Below are 21,547 nucleotides of genomic sequence, written 5' to 3'. Positions count from 1 at the left end.
AAAGCCAGCCACATATGGTTGATCTGGTAGATAGAGACCTACCCATGAGCCCCTCTAAAAGTGATGAGGTACTGCATGTGAAGCCTGGTGCTGATGACTGCGAGCGCTGGCCGAAGCAAGGTAGGCAAACAAACCTTGAAGTCCCAAGTGAAGTGCAGCCCACCAAGTGCATGCCTTATATATGCTGTTGTGAAACACACCTGTGTGTTTTCCTGCCAATGTGGGTGAACAATCCAGCCGGGGACCATGTTGTGAAACCGACTTTTGGCCTTCGCGCAATATTGTCCGCTCATGCCCAACGCTGGTGGGCACGGAAAATCCCGGCCAAAAACTCTGTTTTTCTTCACAGATGCTGCCTGACTGACTGAGTATTTCCAGCATTTTCTGTTTTTATTTCAGATTTCCAGCATCCTCAGTATCTTGTGTTTGTATTAGAAGTTATGTTAAACTTGTAGGGAAACTTGGTTAAACTGCACTTGGGGCAGAATTTTGCTCTTGGCGGGGGCAGTCAGGAGCAGTTGGGAAGCCGACTGCTGCCCCCAGTCAATACTGGCCTGCGATTTCGCACTGGCGGCCAATTAAGGTGAGCTGCCTGTGCCGAGGGATGGGGGGAGGAGGATGAACAGGCCGAATGAGAACGATTGATTGAAACCTAGCCCTTGGGTGAGGAACTTCATCATGTGACAAAAGTTACCATTTAAGAATAGTATACGTGGCAATAGTAAGTTTGTGGGAAAAGAGTAACCTTCGTAAAGTTGCTACAAGCAGCATCAGTTATGCCACACGCTTGTTTCCCTTTAGCTCAGGGAGGCAAGCATGTATAAAATGTTGTGGGTAATTCTGCGAAATGAGGCCAAAAGCCATACCAAAGTAAGTGGGGCTGACAAGCTACATTTTCATTTTTTTACTCCTCTTTACAATTTTACTTTTCATATAAATCATGCATGCGGATCTTTTTTAAAAAACCCAAAGGGTAATGTTAGTGTCTGGGGAGATCCATGCTCCATTCCAGAAAACTCCAGGACAATCCGGAATTGTCAATTTACTGGCTGGTGGCAGAGGACGAAGAGCAGCTGGTCTATAAAACGCCACTAGTATTAAGAAAAGGCTGCTTGCGTGAAGCTAAGTGTGAGAAGGGAGGGTTTGTTGCAAAGCTGTTGATGGGAGGGAACCTGGGGCACCACTACCTTAAACTTGTAGGCTCTGGAGGAAGAGGCTCACTAAGGAAATTTTTAACTTACCTTTAATTTACTGGACTCCTGACAGGTTCACCTAGTGTGGACGGTGCCCCACTCAGGAATAGGTTAAAGTTTCATCATGGTCTCGTGTACATCATGGGACCCTGAACTGCAGAGTCCAGTGAGAGCCTTGCCTGCTGCCAAAACCAGTGGTGTTGAAATCGTAAAGCAGTGGGAAATGTAGCTGTTTCAGAGTGAGACAAGGCCAGTTAGCCAGACACCAGTCTTTGGGAAAGTACAGGAATCTTTTATTAAGGAATTCTTAACAGAATCAGAATGATCAGACAAAGTCAACATGGTTTTACAAAAGGGAAATCATGTTTGACTAATTTATTAAAGTTTTTTGAGGGTGTAACTAGCAAGGTAGATAAAGGGGAACTAGTAAACGAAGCATATCTGGCTTCCAAAAGGCATTCGGTGAGGTACCACACAAAATGTCAGTAGCCAGGTTAAGAGCTCATGGAGTTGAGGGCAATATATTCACATGGATAAGTTTTGATTAATGATCAGCAAGCAAAAAGTAGGCGATATATGGGGCTTATTTAATTTGGCAAGCTGTGACTAGTGGAATGCCACATGGATCAGTGTTGGGGCCTCAGCTATTTAAAATCTATATTAATGATTTGAAGAGACAGAGAGTAATACGTCTAAGTTTGCTGATGATACAAAACTAGGTGGCAATGTAGGCTGTGAGAAGGACACTAGAGAAGCTACAAAGAGATATAGACAGGTTTAGTGAGTGGACAACCAGGTGGAATTGGCTTCAAGGGCCAAATGATCTACTCCTGCTCCTGTGTTCTATGTTTCTATGGAGTTACTGTGGGGAAGTGTAAGGATATTCACTTTGGTTGTAAGAATAGAAAAACAGAATTTTTAAAAGGCATGATATTTGTAATATTGATGTTCAGAGAGACTTGGGTGTGCTCGTACAAGAAACACAGAAAGTGAACATGCAGGTACAGCAAGCAATTAGGAAGGCAAATGGTATTGCAAGGAAATTGAAGTACAGAAATAAGGAAGTCTTGTTACAATTGTGCAACGCTTTGGTGCGAGCACACCTGTAACACTGTGTTCAATTTTGGTCACTATATTAAGGAAGGATATAATTTCATTGGAGACAGTGCATTGAAGGTTCACTAGATTGATCTCTGGGATGAGAGAGTTGTCCCTTGATGAAAGGCTGAGTAAACTGGGCCTATATTTTCAGGAATTCAGGAAAATGAGAGGTGACCTTATTGAAACATTGAAGATTTTGAAGGCACTTGACAAGATAGACACTGAGAGGTTGTTTCTGCTGGATGGGGAATCTAAATCACATGGGCTCCTTGGACAGCACCTTCCAAACCTGTGACCTCTGCCACCTAAAAGGACAAGGGCAACAGATGCACGAGAACACCACCGCATATATGTTCCTCTCCAAGCCACAAACCATCTTGACGTGAAAATATATTGCCGTTCCTTCACTGTCACTGGGTCAAAATCCTGGAAATGCCTTCCTAACAGGAACCTAGACTGCATGGACTGTAGCGGTTCAAGAATGCAGCTCACTACCACCCTCTCAGTGTTGGGACCACAACTTTTCACTTTATACATTAATGATCTAGATGAAGGAACTGAGGGCATTCTGGCTAAGTTTGCAGGTGATACAAAGATAGGTGGAGGGACAGGTAGTTTTGAGGAGGTTGGGAGGCTGCAGAAGGATTTGGACAGGTTAGGAGAATGGGCAAAGAAGTGACAGATGGAATACAATGTGGGGAAGTGTGAGGTCATGCACTTTGGTAGGAAGAATAGAGGCATAGACTATTTTCTAAATGGGGAGAGAATTCATAAATCTGGAGTGCAAAGGGACTTGGGAGTCCTAGTCCAGGATTCTTTTAAGGTTAATTTGCAGGTTGAGTCGGTAGTTAGGAAGGCAAATGCAATGTTGGCATTTATTTCGAGAGGACTAGAATATAAAAGCAGGGATGTGTTGCTGAGGCTTTATAAGGCTCTGGTCAGACCACATTTAGAATATTGTGGGCAATTTTGGGCCCCATATCTCAGGAAGGATGTGCTGTCCCTGGAGAGGGTCCAGAGGAGGTTCATGAGAATGATCCCAGGAATGAAAGGCTTAACATATGAGGAACATTTGAGGACTCTAGGTCTATATTCAATGGAGTTTAGAAGGATATGGGGGGATCTGATTGAAACTTACAGAATACTGAAAGGCCTGGATAGAGTGGACGTGGGGAAGATGTTTCCATTAGTAGGAGAGACTAGGACCCGATGGCACAGCCTCAGAGTAAAGGGAAGACCTTTTAGGACAGAGATGAGGAGAAACCTCTTTAGCCAGACTGGTGAATCTGTGGAATTCATTGCCACAGAAGGCTGTGGAGGCCAGGTCATTGAGTGTATTTAAGACAGAGATAGATAGGTTCTTGATTGGTAAGGGGATCAAAGGTTACGGGGAGAAGATGGAAGAATGGGGTTGAGAAACTTATCAGCCATGACGGAGCAGACTCGATGGGCCAAATAGCCTAATTTCTGCTCCTCTGTCTTATGGTCTTCTCAAAGGCAATTAGGGATGGGTAAAAAATGCCGGCCTGATCAGTGACATCTACATCCCCTGAAAGAATTAAAAAAACACAACCTCAGGTTAAGGGAACAATCATTTAGGACTGAGATGAGAAGGAATTTCTTCATGCAAAGGGCTGTGAACCTTTGGAATTCTCTACCCCAGAAAGTTGTAGATGCTCCATTGTTCAATATATTAAGGCTGGGATAAACAGATTTTTGGTCTCATGGGGAATCAAGGGATATAGGATGTGGGTGGGAAAGTGGAGTTGAGATTCAAAGTAAGGCATGATTGTATAGAATGGCAGAGTAGGCTCAATGGGCTGTTTGGTCTGCTCGTGTTTTACCCTCGCTCATTGAGAAAATAAAAATTGACAGGTTTAATTTATAAAGTTGGGAGGAATAATTGAACCAGACATCATTCAGTTCCCATTCTAAAATAAACATTCTGCCCTCATTTTTGTTTCCATTAATAACTGCCATGTCCATGCCTTCTGCAGGAACCCCACTGGCAGGAGGGAATACTTATAGTGTAACATTTAAGTGTTAAAATTGATAATGAAAATACATGCATAAGGGTTGGATTTTGCACGGAGGCTATCAGCATAATAAGCCTGTGCTGGATCAAAGAGCAATCCTTTACTCTTTGCCCTTATCCCTGAAATGTCTTCTCCTTTGAAATATTTACCCTATTTTATGGGTTACTATTGAGTTCTTTACTTGTCCCCCTATCTGGAATAAGGTTCCAAATCCTAACTGCATGTGGCATAAGTTTTTCCTCAAGTCATCTCTGGTTCCTTTGCCATTCACCTTAAACCTGTGCCCTCTGGTTATCGATCTTTTAGCCATTGGAAACAATTTTTCTTTATCTACTCCATCTAAACCCTTCATAATTTTAAACACCCCTGTCAAATCTCCTTTTAGTCTTCACTGCTGTAAGGAGGACAATCTCAATTTCTCCACTATTTCCCCATAACTCTAATTTCTCATTCCTGGAACCATTCTAGTAAATCTCTTCTGTACCCTCTCAAGCCTTCACACCCTTCCTAAAGTGCGGTGCCCTGAGCAATATTCACTTTGGAGCTAAGCCGCTGTTTTATATCGGTTTGCGTAACTCCCTGGCTTTTGTAATCTATGCTACTGTATATAAAGCCAAATGATCCCATATGCATTATTAACCGCTTTGTTAACCAGTCCTGCCACCTTCAAAGATTTGTGCATAAATGCCCCCAGGTCTCTGATCTTGCAACCCCTTTAAAATCATACCATTGAGCTGTATTATCCTCATTCTACTAAAATCAATTACCTCACACTTTTCTGAATTAAATTTCACCTGCGTTGAGTCCGTCCAGTCCACCAACCTATGTCCTCTTGAAGCCTAATACTGTCTTCCTCAAAGTTTAATACATTGGAAACATAAGAACATACAGTTCCAAGTTTTATGTTATTTGCTGATTTAGAGATTGTGCCCTGTGACCCCAAGTCAATAATGTATATCAAAAATGGCAGTGGTCCTCATACTGAACTGTCAAAGAATAAATACAGCAAATGCAGGTTACTTCAGGAAAGAGTACAATTTATTAAGCAGTGAACCGTACAATGGCCATTGGGTGCAGATCAGAACGGATCTGCTCACTGTTAAAGTGTTCAACAAGCAGTATTTATACAGTACTATTACATGGCTCCAGCATATTCACACAGTGATCCTATTAACTTGCCCTTCTTTATTCTCTTATAATTAGGTTAGCTAATTGATTTTGTTTATCCATACTGTTTCTTGATTGTCCCTTACCTCTTCAAACAATGTACTATTCATTCCAAGAGACAACATCTGATCCTTTTTAGCTGAGTTATAATCATGTAACAATCAGGTAGTTATACATCATAGTTATCAGTACATGCAGTTATACCTCACAATAGGTCAGGTAATCAATAAGTTAACTAAGTAATTACATCAGATGCAAGACAGACAGTTTTACAAAGACAGACCGTTTACAAGACATGTTGCACCAAATTTGAACACAATCAATAGCCTACGAGTCATAGAGTACAAAGAACAGGGAAGTTAAAAAAAAACAAGTTGGCCACCATACTTATGTAATTAATCATGCACAAAGTTCATTTTATTCTGGCCATGCTCCAAGAATACGTTCCTGGTTTTCACATAAAGCTTACAATTTCATTTTAACATTTATCTGCACGCACATATGGTACGAGTTAAACATAGTCAGGATTGTTAACATTTCATGGCTTCTTCCTTCTTGTCCGTGGTGGGCTTCGGTAGGCTATGGGACAACTGGCTATTTTCTTAGCTTAATTCCTCTTACCTCTCTATTTCCTATCCTGTAATATTTTCTTTCTCAGAACCCACTGTATATCTCCCCCCAAGTATGAAAAACAGCCATATTCACCATAACTGTGTCTTGTATCCTTTAACCAGTTCTTGGTAAAATAATGTTCACATTTACTCATTCTCATTTGTTAATTTATTTCGCTCAGAGACATCTTCCCTCTATCTTTCCAGTACAATGAGCAGTCACTCCCTACAATGGAAGAAGTTTCTGAAATCGTTGGATTGTTACATTTCTGAAGATTGGGAAATTCAGTGCAACTCACTACTTCACTAATAAAAACAAAAGTTGCTGGAAACACTCAGCAGGTCTGGCAGTATCTGCTCGCTCTGTTTCTCTCTCCACAGATGCTGCCTGACCTGCTAAGGATTTCTTTTTTTTCTGCTTTTATTTCAGATTTACAGCATCTGCAGTGTTTTGCTTTTTGTGTCAGCGTTTTACTGTTTGATTCGAGAAGTTGATTTTGTTTACCTCCACATTTCCCATTAATATTAACACATTTATGCATGAGAAGCCTTCAGCTGTGCACAAGGGCTGTCAATAATGAATTTTCCATTTAAGTCAGTAGTTTGTCACTCAATTGGAAACTAGTCTCTCTGCATAAACAATAACCTAGGGCAGGATTTTGCCTTTTGGGTTGGGAGCCTGACTTTTTTTTATTCATTCACTGGATGTGGGCTTCGCTGGCTGGGCCAGCATTTATTGCCCGACCCCTGTTGCCCTTGAGAAAGTAGTGGTGAGCTGCCTTCTTGAACCGCTGCAGTCCATGTGGTGTAGGTACACCCACAGTGCTGTTAGGAAGGGAGTTCCAGGATTTTGACCCAGCAACAGTGAAGGAATGGAAATATATTTCAAAGTCAGGATGGTGAGTAACTTGGAGGGAACTTCCAGGTGGTAGTGTTCCCATCTATCTGCTGCCCTTGTCCTTTTAGTGGGTTTGGAAGGTGCTATCTAAGGACCCTTAGTGAATTCCTGCAGTGCATCTTGTAGATGGTACACACTGCTGCTACTGTGCGTCGGTGGTGGAGGGAGTGAATGTTTGTGGATGTGGTGCCAGTACAGCGGACTGCTTTGTCCTGGAAGGTGTCCAGCTTCTTCAGTATTGTGGGAGCTGCACTCATCCAGGCAAGTGGGGAGTTTGCCATCACACTCCTGACTTGTGCCATGCAGGCTTTGGGGAGTCAGGAGGTGAGTTACTCGTCGCAGGATTCCTAGCCTCTGACCTGCTCTTGTAGCCACTGTATTTATATGGCTAGTGCAGTTCAGTTTCTGGTCAATGGTAACCCCCAGGTTGTTGATAGTGGGGGATTCAGTGATAGTAATGCCATTAAACATCAAGGGGTGATGGTTGGATTTTCTCTTGTTGGAGATGGTCATTGCCTGATACTTTTATGTGGTGCGAATGTTACTTGTCACTTGTCATCCCAAGCCTGGATATTGTCCAGATCTTGCTGCATTTGGACATGGACTGCTTCAGTATGTGAGGAGTCGCGAATGGTGCTGAACTTTGTGCAAACATCCCCACTTCTGACCTTATGATGGAAGGAAGGTCACTGATGAAGCAGCTGACGATGGGCCTAGGACACCACCCTGAGGAACTCCTGCAATTATGTCCTGGAGCTGAGATGACTGACCTCCAACAACCACAACATCTTCCTTGGGGTCAAATGGGGGTCCTGATCTCACACCCTGTGTTGAAGCTGTCACCTGGTTGTGACTTTATGTGAATTGGCTGATTAGTGATCAAATGGCACACTCACCCCCACCTAATAGGAGGCCCTCCAGCTTGGAAGGAGTGCAGCCTGCTGTTGCAGATAAGAGAGAGAGAGTGCACTTCCATCTTGAGGTGCCCACTCAGCCACTTTTATAACTTTACAATTTAAAATTGGCCATAGCTGTGGCCATGGAGACAGGGAGAGTCTCGAAGCCTGCCTGGAGTACTAGCCCCCAGGCCTGCTGTCTGGAGGCCACCTCCAAGTAGCTGGTCTGTTCCTGACACCACTGGAAAATTTCAGTCGGCCTCTAATACTTAGCCAGAGACTTAATTGGCTACTTGCTGGTGGGTAGCCCTTCCATCCTTGAAAAGGCCTGGATGAAAGTGGCCAGGAATGGGATAGTGCTGGTAAACCAGCATGCCAATCAACAGCGTGAATTTGCATGCACGTTCACCTGCTCCTGTCCTTGCCCCCATATGGGGTTGACAATCCATCCTGTAGTGTGTCATTTGGCAGTAATCGACATTATAGAGTTCACTTCCTGATGATATCTTTTTGTTTAATATTTGACCTATTTATATCCTGTTACATGACCTCTATCTCCCCAGAATATAAAGTAGTGAAGTTTTACTGCAGCTGTAGAGGGCCCAGGTGAGACCATAGCTTGAGTACTATGTATAATTTTGGTCTCCTTATTGAAAAAGGATATAGTTGAGTTTGAAGCAGTTCAGAAAATGTTCACTCGACTCATTCCTGGGATGAAGCACTTATCTTATGGGTTGGGCCTTTACCCATTGGTAAAGAATGAGAGATGATCTTATTGAAATATTTTTCTCTTGCAGGGTTGTTAATCTGTGGAATTTTCTTCCCCAGAAAGCAATGGAGGCTGGGTCATTGAATTTACTCATGGCTGAGTTAGAATAGATTTTTGATAGGAAAGGGAGCCAAGGGTCATGGGGGGCAGACAGGAAAGTGGCGCTGAGATCAGCCATGATTTTATGGAATGACGGAACAGGCTCAAAGGGCTGAATGGCCTACTCCTGCTCCTAAGTCCCATGTTCCTTCTGTGTCCTGGCTCAGATTGTGAATTGTGGGATGGTGAACATCAATACTAACACAGGGTGTTTGAGCATTGGATCATTGTGTTGCGCCACTTACACTAACTCAAACTTAAATAAATACTCCAGGATTGGACTGTACAATGGGTTTATCACGTTCATCATGTATGTTTTAAAAACTAGCTAAAAATTTTGCAAATATTTCAACATATTTCAGAACCTCAATGATATTTTTCTTGTGAATTTCTGTGCATTGATTATATTTTCCACTTTTATTTCGAGTATTATTAAATAAGTAGAAACTGCATTCCCATCTCTTTTGATGGTTAAAGGAATTACTATTAGCTATTTTGTACAGACCAGAGATCAGTAGTTTGAGTCCTGTCCTGTGTTGAATGGCTAGATTAGGCTTGTCTAACTTTTCCGCTCGGGGATGGGTGGGGTGGGGGGAGTTGCACGTTGGGTTTTAAGGAAAAAAAACAATTGCTGAGCAAAAGTACAGAAATGTCATAGCAATAAATTGTTAATTTAAAAAAGAATAATTAATGAAAATGACTAGAGTGTGAGAGGGTTAGAATGTGTGTGTCTGGCTCATTCCCAGTCTCAGGGTGCCCATTCACTCACCCTCACCCACTGTGTGTGTGTGTGTGTGTTTGTGTGTGTGTGTATGTGTGTGTATTGGTGAGTGCATGTGTGTGTGTGTGTGTGTGTTGGTGAGAGTGAGTGAGAAACCTGAGACTGGGCACAAGGCAGACTCACACCCCACTCACACTCAGTCTCTCTCACTCCTGGTGAGCCTTTCAGCAGATAACATGGGAGAGAAGCAGTCTCTGATTGGATGGGGCAGCTCCATGCACAATTTCCCATTGAAACTCATCTGTTTGACCTGAATTTTGAAAACTGGCTTCGCGGGCCGGTGGACAAGACTGGATTAGATTATTTCAGTTGAACGGCATTTGAGTATTTGAGCCAAGGAGGAAAGCAAAATGATCTGTGTTCTTACTCTTGATTCCCATTCATGACCTCTTCAGAAAAATAAATGTAGGCTTGTGGACATTATATAAGGACAGAATTGGGCTTCACTGTGATGCTGTTTAGATCAAGAATCCACTGAAGCTCACTGTATGGTTGCAATTTCAGGAAAGGGTGCTGAATGGCTCCATTTCACTGTATGTAAGGAGAGAGAAGAGAAATGAGAGTAGTGTGACTGGGAGAGAAGAAAATGGAAGGTGCTTCCTGTGGGGCATTCCTGCCTTTGATTATAAATAATACTAGTTCTATTTTCAGTGTACAGACAATAAAACATTTACTTTGAAGTCTGTTAACTGTTCATGTTCTTTGGAAAATGGTTCACATCACAGCTTGCATTATAGTGCCCACAGCAATATTTTCATGGTGTCTCCAAAGTGGTGAAATAATTTTGTATTTCTTGATTCCAACAGGTCAGAAGCCAAGTCATGGATTGCCTTTTTGTTTTTAGGCACATGCCTGGTGTACTGTGTCAGAGTAACTCTGCCTATCTGTGTACCTGTCATGGCAGAACAATTTGCATGGGACAAGAAGCAGTCTGGCATTGTACTTGGAAGCTTTTTTTGGGGATACTGCTTGACACAAATCATAGGTGGCCACACCAGTGACAGGTGAGAAAGAGAACTTGCATTAGTCATGGAAACTTTACATTTTAAATAGCACACAATAACTCCCTTGTCTTTAAACAATGCTATATCAACATGTTATCTGTACCATAATCAAGTAAAAGATCAACATTTCAATCTGCTTCTAATCACCATGCCTTTGGTCTTGAGCTATGGGGCAAATCTTGAATGGTTGACTAACCTTGGAGCCCATTGATCAATAGAATTTTCTTTGTAGATGCAAATGGAATTACTTGGCCTGAACACTCTGTTCTTCACACAAATGAATGTTTAAAAAGCAAACCATGACTAACAAAGAAATAAATTCTCCTTACATGCTTCACCGCCTTGTATCATGTTGGTACGTGATCTGCAAATGAGACAGGCATGGCCAGCCAAATGTCTTTTTCCTATCCATGCTTCATGGGAACTTGACATTTTTATTGATTCTTGGAATGTGAGCATTCCAAGGCCACCATTTATTGCCCTTTCCTAATTACCCTTGAGCGCTTACTGGTGAGCCACTTTCTTGAATCACTGCAGTCCATGTGGTGTAGGTGAACCAACACTGGTGTTGGAGAGAGTTCCAGGATTTTGCCCCATGATATTGAAGGAACAGCAATATAGTTCCCAGTCAGTATGGTGTGTGACTTGGAGGGGAGCTTACAGGGAGTGGTGTTTCCATGTGCCTGCTGCCCTTGCCCTAGATGGTAGTGGTCACAAGTTTGAAAGGTGCTGTCAAAAGAGGCTTGGAAAGTTGCTGCAGTGCAAGTTGTAGATGATACACATTGCTGTCACCATGCATCTTTGGTGGAGGGAATGATTGTTTAGGGTGACCAATGGGGTGCCAATCAAGCGGGCTGCTTTGTCCTGGATGGTGTTGAGCTTCTTGAGTGTTGGAGCTGCACTCATCCAGGCAAGTGGGGAGTATTCCCTCATACTCCTGACTTGTGCGTTGTAAATGGTGGACAGGCTTTGGGGAGTCAGGAGGTGAATTACTTGCAGAATTCCCAACCTTTGACCTGTTCTGGTAGCTACAGTGGGCAGGATCTTTAGGTTGGCGAGTGGGGGGGTGGGGGGTGGTGGTGGGGACTGTTTGCCGACGCATAAAATGACGCGGGATGATGTGCGGAAATTCCGATGTTACCCAGCGTCATTTCGATTTTCAGGTCGCCGGGGGCGCAGCCGAATTAGCTGTGCGCTCAACAACCTGTCAACGGCCAATTGAGGCCATTGACAAAGTAATTAACGTAATTAATGGACCTGCCCGTCCAACCTTAAGGCAGGCTGGGGCCTTGTTGGCTTAAGAAAAAGCATGAAACCTCATCCACGGGCGGGATGAGGTTTCATGAGGGTTTTTAAATTATTAATAAAGGTTTGACTGAAACTGATGGACATCTCCCAACTCCTGTGACAGTGTCAAATGAGGGGACATGTCAGGGAAATTTTGTGTTTGTCTCTGTAACATTTTTAATTTTGGAGCCGATCTCCCTGAGGCAGCACCTAGCCTCAGGGAGATCAGTGCACTCTTTCGCATGAGGGGATTCCCCTCACCGACTGCACAGGGAGCGCATAACGCTTCCTGATGGATGTCACGCGTACATGTCCCCATTTAAGTCCCGCCCACGTAAAATGGCGGCACGTCCCCAATCGGGGACGCCCATCGGAGGCGCACCTGCCCAAGCCCACTCCTGCACTTCCCCCTGACGGGGGAAAATCCTTCCCTGTATTTATAAGGCTGGCCAATTTCAGCTTATGATCAATGGTAACACCCAAATTGTTGATGGTGGGGGTATTCAATGATGGTAATGCCATTAACGTGAAGGGGAGATGGTTAAGTTCTCTCTTGTTGGAGGTGCTCATTGCCTGGCACCGTGTAGCAAAAATATTACTTGCCACTTATCAGTCCAAACTTGAATGTTATCCAGTTCTTGCTGCTTGCAGGCACATACTGCTTCAGCATCTGAGGAGCCGCAAATGGTGTTGAACATTGTGCATTCATTAGTAAACATCTCCATTTCTGACCTTGTGATGGAGGGTAGGTCATTGAAGGAGCTAAAGATGAATGGGCCTAGGCCACTACCCTGCAGAACTCTTGCAATGATGTCCTGAGACTGAGATGATTGGTCTCCAACAATCATAATCATTTTCCTTTATGCTAGGAATGACTCCAACCAGCAGAGAATTTCACACTGATTCAATTGATTGACTTCAATTTTGCTAGGGCTTCTTAATGCTGCACTCAATCAAATGCTGCCTTGATGTCAAGAGCAGTCACTCACACCTCACCTTTGGATTTCAGTTCTTTTGTTCATATTTAGAGCAAGGTTATAATGAGGTCTGGAGCTGAGCAACCCTGGCGGAACCCAAACTGAGCATTGGTGAGTAGGTTGTTGCTGAGTAAGTGCTGCTTGGTGGCACTGTCGACAAATGCTTCCATCACTTTGCTGATGATTGAGAGTAGACTGATGGACTGGATTTGACTTATCCTGTATTATGTGGACAGGAAATACCTAATGATAACCTGATGAATGGACATCAATCCAACACATTGGCCATAATTTAATGTTGATGGTTGAAGGCCCGGTGTCTGCCACCAAAACTGGCAGCTGCCCTGCCGACCCAATCTCCGGGGGCTCTGAGGGAATTAAGTCCCTAGTTGGCTGCGGGAATCCTGCTGCCAGGACTCCTGGCTCCACAGGACTTTGTGTAATTGCAGGACTTCCCCAGTAGAGTGGAAATTAGCAGCAGTGCCCGGGGAGCGCTGGCTGCTGCCGGTAATAGAGGCCTTCACTAGAGTGTATTGTGGGATCATGGGAGAAAGCTGTGATGGCCAGGTGAGGGTTGTGGGGTGGGGCTCGCCGGTTTGTGGGGAGGGGATTTGGAGAAAAGGGCAGTGAGGAGGCTCTCTTGGGCACTCCCATCCTGATGTTGGGTCCCTCAATCAGGCTCTGAGTGTCTTTGAACATGGGACTTCCTCCCCCCATTAGGCCACAATCAAACCTAAGAGGGTTTTGCTTGTTGATCTCCCTGCATGGTGTATCCCCCACCTACTAGTTGAATACCAGCAGCAACAGAATGAGGCCTTTAAGAAGGCATTAATTGCCCACTTAAGTGTCTCAATTGGCACCTGAGAGGGAAGGATGCTTGCAAGCTTTCCCACCCCGGACTATAATTGGGGGGGGGGGGGGGGAGGCAGCGGGGTTGCCATCCATATCCTTCTGCCTGATCAAACAACCTACCACCTGACCCACCATCTGCCTCGCTGTGGGACATTACATTTTGTCCATTAGGTCTGTTTCATTTTCCATAGATGTTGCCTGACCTGCTGAGTATTTCCTGCATGTTCCGTTTTTATATCTATTTCAGTGGGGTTAGTTGAGGAATAAATATTGGTCAAGGCTCTGGGTGAGCTCCTATTTTCTTCTTCCAATAATGTCCTCCAGAGAGGCAGGGTAGGGACTCAGTTTAACATCTCATTAAAAGTCAATACTTCTGACTGTGCAGCACTCCCTCAGTACTACACTGAAGTGTCAGCCTAGATTATGAGTTTGGAATTCGGTTTCACCCCACTAGTTCTGACTTGGGTGAAAATGCTACCAAACAGGGTTGAAATTTTCTTTGAAGCAGTAAAGATATAAAATGTATTTTTAACTTTCATTTACAATGTTTCCCTTGTGTTGCACTATTGCTTTCCACGTTTCTTTTTCCTTGATCAATGCTAGAGTATATTCTCTTTTAGGGTAGCTAGTAAATAACCTTTTTTTATTTTTGGAATAATTTGTATTTTCTGACTTTAATGATTTCCTCTTTTTTTTATTGGTTTCCAAGGCTTTGGTCTTTACTGTGGAACCACAGCAAAATATTATTTCCTTGTTTTGGCTGCATAAGCTTTACAAGTAGAAGCTAAGCTGTACTGGTGGTGTAGAAGCTGCAGGACTGAATTCCAGAATTTTCTGATGAAGTAGCAGATGGTGTTTCAGACAGCTTTTCCAGTTAACTTGGCTGACGAGGTAGTGGGGTGGGGGTGGGAGGGCGGCCCGGTGGGGTGGGGTTGGGGGGGAGGGTGTAGAAAGGTTTGTAGAATTGAGTGAAAACTCCACGGGAAAAAAATTGCCAATTTTTGTCGGGGAGGTCTGTGAACATAGCCTTGCAGTTACTGCATTAAGATTTTCTCTTGATTTCAAATTGTGAATTAAACTTCATATTTAGACGGTCTGCTTATCCTGAACATCTGAAATATTTTCTTTTTGAGGGAGCTTGCAGTACTCATTACTGTCTTTCTTTTGTGTTGTTTGTTTATGACTGATTAACAGCTATAACATTTTGCTTATCACTTTTGATCTATTTCCAAATTTCAGTCAAAGCAATGCAGTTTAAATTTGTGACTTTTGATTTTATGAGCCGTCACAATGGGGTAGATTTTCATTTTCGCTGCCTGAATGGTAATTAAGCAAGCCGGTTTGGACACTTTTCGTAGACCCTGCCTGATTTTCATTCCATTGCACACTATTCATTTTATTGAAATCAATCTGCCTTGGCAGGTTACAACCCAGGCGGTGAAGATGATAATCTACCCCACTGAACCCTTTCAATATTGATGCAGCTCTGCTACATATGCATCACTGATGTAACAGCTGGAGTCAGTTTAATGGTGGGAGTGGAGGACTTCAAAACCTTTCTCATCTAACATCAAGAAATGAACCATTATAATATTGCTCACTTTGCATCAGGCCACCTTAAGGTTTAGGACAACTGTAGATTTTTTTTTAAAAGTTCTGAAACGCTAACTTGCTTTTTCTCTTTACAGATGCTATCAAACCTGCCACCTTTATACCATTTTGTGTTTTAAATTCAGATTTACAGTATTTTTACTGTATTTATAAAAGGAAAGAATTTGTAGTTTTATAATTTAGTACTCTTACATTGTATAGGTTGCAATTTGTAGTCATGCTTTCTCAGTGAAAATGCAATATTTTTCACTAAAAGTTCACTGACAAACTAACCTTTTTTTTACACAGATTGGGTGGCGATAAAATACTTCTACTTTCAGCTACTTCATGGGGATCAGTAATCACCCTTACTCCACTTATTGTACATTGGAGCTCTACACCAATCATTTTTTTAACCTTATCCAGATTCCTTATGGGCCTGTTGCAGGGTGAGTAGCAACATAGGGGAGAGCTGTTGGGGCGGTGGGGTGGGGAAGAGAGATATTCTCTGAAATGCTTTTAAACATAACGTGGAATGGATGAATGCTGCAATTTTTCTCTCTAACATTTAGTTTTGCTAATTTTCCATGCAGCCAGACTTCGTGAATTGTAAGTCAGGAATTTGCACAAGATGTCACCGCAAATTTAAAATCTTAGTGGGCCTCAGTCAGTTGCTGCCTTTTACATAACATAGCCCAAAAATGAATTGTTTTTCCCCACAAGCCCAAAAAATGTAGATTTAAAACTACTTTGCTTCATAGCAGTGACAGCATTCATGCCTGCTTTGAACTACGCTGGTAGGAAGAGGTTGCACCATGAGGATGGGCTATGTCTGAACTGGGTTGGGGGCAAGGCCCAAATGGAATTGATAAATAGGACTGTAGAAATAACTTTAAGCAAGTAAATGGGTAGAGATTTTGGGTGATTATAAGTCCCTAAAATATAAAAGGGATGAGAGCAAAGTGCAGAGGATAAAAAGAAAAATAACTGCCTGGATTTTATGGTCAGTGGCAAAATGATGGTGCATGCTATGGACCTCAGAGAAAGCGTTAGCAATCTCCGTGACATGGTTTTTACCTTTCCTGATATTTAATTTGATTTTGGTGCCAACTATAGGGGATCTCTAGTGTTCAGCAACTGCAATGTTATCACTGGCTAAGCAGCCAATTACAGTGAAGAATTCTCACAAACAGCAAACCAGCAAGTATAACGCACTGATCCCGCTTCACTCCTAAATCATTTACAGAAGCAGAATTAAGATTGGGACATACACATGAGATGAAGGTAGAAGCTAAAATATCATAAACAAGCTTTTAAAAAAATATTAAAAACCAATGAAATTATCATAATGGAGAAATTTGACATTCACAAACATAAAATTATTCTTCTAAGGCCAGATAGGTTGTTCTCTAATTATGACTGAGTACAGTTTTTTAAAACCCAGTTACACGTCATTCAATAAGAAGTAACATTTTCTGGATTTTTATAGCAGATCAGAGCACAAAAAGTGTAAGTTCATATAAATTTGTGATTTGTAAAGATTTCCATCTGCAAGGATTTCAATAGCGTACCCTGTGGAGAAGCAGGGAATCACTGACAACAACTGTAGATATCTATGTTTAGCTATGCACGTGCGTACGCCAGAAGTTGCTGACCATTTCAAAATTGTAATGATGCTGACTGCTGATTGTTTTACCATCATTAAATCTGCAAAATTAGGGCCAACATAAATATTCAGAGTATAGAAAAGGGTATAGGAAGTAATAATAAAATCCCTGATAAGAATAAAGCAGGAGTAATGAAAAATACAAGCGCATTAAGTTGTCTTTCTTTAATTCTTTTACGGGATGTGGGCGTCACTGGCTGGGCCAGCAATTATTGCCCATCCCTAATTGCTCTTGAGAAGGTCCATGTGGTGGAGGTACACCCACAGTGCTGTTAGGAAGATAGTTCCAGAATTTTGACCCAGTAACTCTGAAGGAATGGCTATATGGTTCCAAGTCAGTATGGTGTGTGGTTTGGAGGGGAACTAGCAGGTGGAGATGTTCCCATGCATCTGCTGCCCTTGTCCTTCTAGGTGGTAGAGGTCGCAGATTTCAAAGGTGCTGTCAAAGAAGCCTTGTTGAGTTGCTGCAGTGCATCTTATAGATTGTACACACTATTGCCACTGCCTTTCAATGGTGAAGGGAATAAATGTTTAAAGTGATGGTTGGGGTGCCAATCAAGCAGGATGGTTTGCCCTGGATATTGTCGAACGTCTTGAGTGTTGTTGGAGCTGCACTCATCCAGGCCAGTGGGGAGTATTCCATCCCATTCCTGATTTGTGCCTTGTAAATGATGGACAGCTTGGGGAGTCAGGAGATGAGTTACTCGCCACAGGATTCCTAGCATTTGTCCTGCTTTTGTTGCCACAGTATTTATATGGCTGGTCTAGTTCAGTTTCTGGTGAATGATAACTGCTCAGGATGTTGATAGTGGGGGATTCAATGATGGTAATGCCATTGAATGTGAAGGGGAGATGATTGGATTCCCTCTTGTTGGTGATGGTCATTGCCTGGCACTTGTGTGGCCTCAATTTAACTTGCCGCTTATCAGCCCAAGCCTGGATGTTGTCTCTATAGCAATGGACAGTGCATCGGCAACAAAATTGGAATTGGAGTCAATAATTAGAAGGAAGGAAGTAGATATAATTTGAACAACAGATGTGTGAAATCCCCAGTCAAATATTCCTGCTGCCCCTGAACAATTGCAGATTTTTGCCTCAATTACCTGGAATGGAGTTTTGATTTGTGTGTTGTTGGCATGAACCCTTTGGTGATCATTTTGATGGTCTGGCTTAGTAGATCCTTAATCTCTTCAATGAACGGGGATTTTGCTTCCAATACTCTAACTGAAAGTTACTGTAGATGTTGATTACCCTTTGTGTGAAGCTGAATTCCCTAATACCAGCCCTAAAATTAGCTATGTCCCCTGGTTGTGTTCCCTTCAGTTTGCTTTAAGGTAATGTATCAGGCTAACTTTCTCTATGGCTTTTCCCAAATCTTTTATATACCTCTACAAAATGACCCTTTAGATATCTCCTATCCAAGCTGAAAATCCCAAATCTATCCAGTCTTTCATCATCTTTCAGATACCTTACACTGAAATCAACATTGTGGCTCTTCTCTGCACTGCCTCCAGTACTTGAATGTTTCCTTTGTTTCTTGACCAACAGAACGAGACACAGTATTCAACTAGAGCTTGGTATTGTTTAATTTCTCCCTCCTCTGACTCATATTCCAATGTTTTGGCTATATATTTCAACATCCTATTAGCTGTGTTGATTGCTAAAATTCCTAGGTCTCTTACAACATAATTCTGTGAACATCATTCATGAAGTTGTACGTTGTCTATTTTCCTGCCTATGTGTAGCATTTTAGATACTCATGTTGAAGCAGCTGTATAGATAGCTGTATTCCATTAATGTATAGATAGTTTTCAAACTATCAGTAGGAATTTTTAAATGTTGTCTGTGCCTAATGTTGCCCCGTAGTCTTTCTTATAAGTACCTCGCATCTTGTTTTTCAACTAAAACTAAATCTTTTTGTCTGGGCTCTGTCCAAAACCTCACATATACATTAACTCAGAGCTCGTCCTGAACTTCACTCACTGTTAGAATGTTCAATTATTAACAAAAGCCATCTATTTCAGTCACTCCATTCCAGTCAGCACTAAAATTTTCTGTTGCATGTTTCATCAACCCATCCTAGTTATGTTGTGATTTATTATAAACGTAATGTTTTTCCACCTAGCTTTCCTGTGAGCTAAATGTATAAGGTATATAAAACTGATATTCCTTTAGGTCATTGAGAATGGAAGCCACAACGTTGACAGAAGGGAAGAAAAAAAATATCGTTGTATAGGCCAAATAATGAAGATCTGTGTTCTTGATCGTATATTTTTAAACTGGGGTTACCGGTCCTTAAGAAATCTTGAGGAGATTCAAGATATCTTTGATGCAATCAGATTTTTTTTGTATCTGCCATTTGTATATAGTAATTAAAAGTGTTTCCAACTATGATAGCATTATTTTCCTTTGGACAGCTGATTCTATCTTTCAGAAGTGAGGATGTGAGGATAGCATCCTTCATAGTGCATCATATATTAGCTGGGAGGTTGTGTGTCAACATTAGAAGGGAGTACCTAAGAGTTTTTAAATATTGTAGAAGGTTAATACAGAAGAGCTTGAAAACCTCAGTCACTGATGAATGAAACACAGGATCTTGGTTGCTGGAGCTTTGGGCTAAATTATAGTTATGGTGTATACTACATCATGAAATAACAAATCATAAATACGTAAGCCAGCACATGGTAACTTGAATGACTGTTTGTAATTAAAAATTGGGCTAACAAATACCGTTTACAATATTTTACAATGTACAATATTATTTAATTATTTTGGTGACTTTCAAAGTAAAGTTTATTGAGGGGTAGAGTTTTAAATTTATAAAAAAATAAGACTACTTGGTAGCTCAGATATGGATTGTGGTATTTATATTGGCTGAACTTCAGATAAAGAAGTTACATAGAACATATAGCACAAAAACAGGTAATTTGGTCTGACCAGTTTGTGTTTATGCTCCATTTGATCCTCCCTTTAACCACATCTGTACTATTAACTTCAGCAACTCCCTGTGTTAATAAGTTCCAAATTCTCCTCCCTCTCTAGATAATGATTTTTCTTCTGAATTTCCTGTTTGATTACTTGGTGACTGTCTTATAGCCTTTAGTTTTGTTTTTACCCACAAATGCAAATGTCCCCTTTCCACTCTATCAAAGCCTTTCATAATTAAGACCTATATAATGCCACCCTTCAGCCTTTAGCTTTCAAGAGAAAAGAGACCCAGCCTGTTCATCCTCATTTTGTAGGTACAACCTCACAATTCTGGTACCATCCTTGTAAATCTTTCCTCACCCTCTCCAGTCCTTTCTTTTTAATAATATGGCAATGGGAATTGTACGCAATACTCAAAGCATGGTCTAACCGAGGTTCGATACACGTTTAGCTAGCACTTAGTTTGCTTTTTTATAGTGTTATTAATGTACATCACTACACTTACCAACTTATTTAACATATAGCTACATTTTCACCTGGTGTATAACTTCCAGAAAACAAACACAAATCTAATGGGCCACTTTGTAATAAGACTAATGGCGAGGCTAACAGTGCTCACCGCTATTATGGAGTAAATCACACAGCAACTTCTGCCATCAAACATACGCAGCTAAGCATGCAAATCCAGAAGAGGGACTCTGCTCCTCATGACTGTTAAAGTACTTGCCAATAGACTCTGCACTGAAATAAAATGAATGCAGTCGTGAAACTTGGGTTACTTACCAACTAGTTCCCCACTAAAGATGGCAGAGAAATTTGCTGACGCATTCATGAGCAAGATGTGTTTTTAAACAGCGGGATAGGTCAAATTGCTGCCAAACATCCTAAGTAGCCTTGAAACCTAATTTTACATGTGCACTGTCCTATTCTCTCAGTAGATAATTAGTGTAGGAGGATTTGAATATATTAAAATTTGTTTTACTTTGTGTCTCTTTTATCTTGGTTAATCTCATATGTATTTTGTATGTATGTATCAGATTTCATTGCACCAAAGTCCAGCTCATAAAATGAGATTGTGTTGGAATGTTGGCAGTGACTTTGAGTACAGTGTATGTACTGCTGCTGCACAGTTAACCACACAAACATAGTTTGTTGCAAAAGTAGCAAATCTCAAATCACTGAATAGGGCCAAAAAACAAAAGGAACACTTCAGACTATGTAGGCACAATTTTGCAAGATTTCTATTCTGGTTTGGAGCCTAGCTAGAAGGGAATGCCAGGTCACAAATTGGCCCTGAGTGTGATTGTCCATTTCTCAAACCTTTGTTCCCAGCATTGAAATCCAGTAGACAGGAGCAGAGTCTTGCCAAATTACCTCATATGTTGAGCACCCTGCCATGACATTTGGAGTTTAAGAAATGTAAAAGTGTTCTAAATATATCAATTCTGAAAGCACCTCTAACTCTTTCAACATAATAACTAATTTAGCTAAATAATAATTACAAGGGCTAATACTATATGTCTTTTTTTGGGGGAAATTTAGGTGTTTTTTTTCCATCACTGACAAGTCTATTCTCCAGTAAAGTGCGGGAAAGTGATCGAGCGTTTACCTCCAGTGCCGTGTGTGCGGGCTCTCAGGTTGGGTAAGTCATTTTTCAGGTTAATTGAAGAAGACAAGTTCATAGGCTGGGGC

At 41.8% G+C, this 21,547-nt stretch overlaps 1 protein-coding gene across 6 annotated transcripts in view; it reads left to right on the top strand.

The window, feature by feature from the left end:
* LOC121287638 (solute carrier family 17 member 9-like) overlaps positions 1-21,547 on the top strand; it is a 66,734-nt gene that overhangs the window by 5,086 nt on the left and 40,101 nt on the right. For 5 of the 6 annotated variants that reach the window (XM_041205571.1, XM_041205573.1, XM_041205575.1 and 2 more), the window contains 3 exons: positions 10,358-10,555; positions 15,571-15,710; positions 21,398-21,497. In XM_041205571.1, coding sequence (XP_041061505.1) covers positions 10,358-10,555; positions 15,571-15,710; positions 21,398-21,497 — 438 coding nt within the window. The remainder of the gene's footprint in view (positions 1-10,357; positions 10,556-15,570; positions 15,711-21,397; positions 21,498-21,547) is intronic. The other variant, XM_041205576.1, reaches the window with a different exon arrangement.

The sequence above is a fragment of the Carcharodon carcharias genome, chromosome 14 (genome assembly GCF_017639515.1).
Source record: "Carcharodon carcharias isolate sCarCar2 chromosome 14, sCarCar2.pri, whole genome shotgun sequence".
In the NCBI taxonomy this organism is placed as follows: Eukaryota; Metazoa; Chordata; class Chondrichthyes; order Lamniformes; family Lamnidae; genus Carcharodon; species Carcharodon carcharias.
This window is presented reverse-complemented; position numbering and strand designations above follow the sequence as displayed.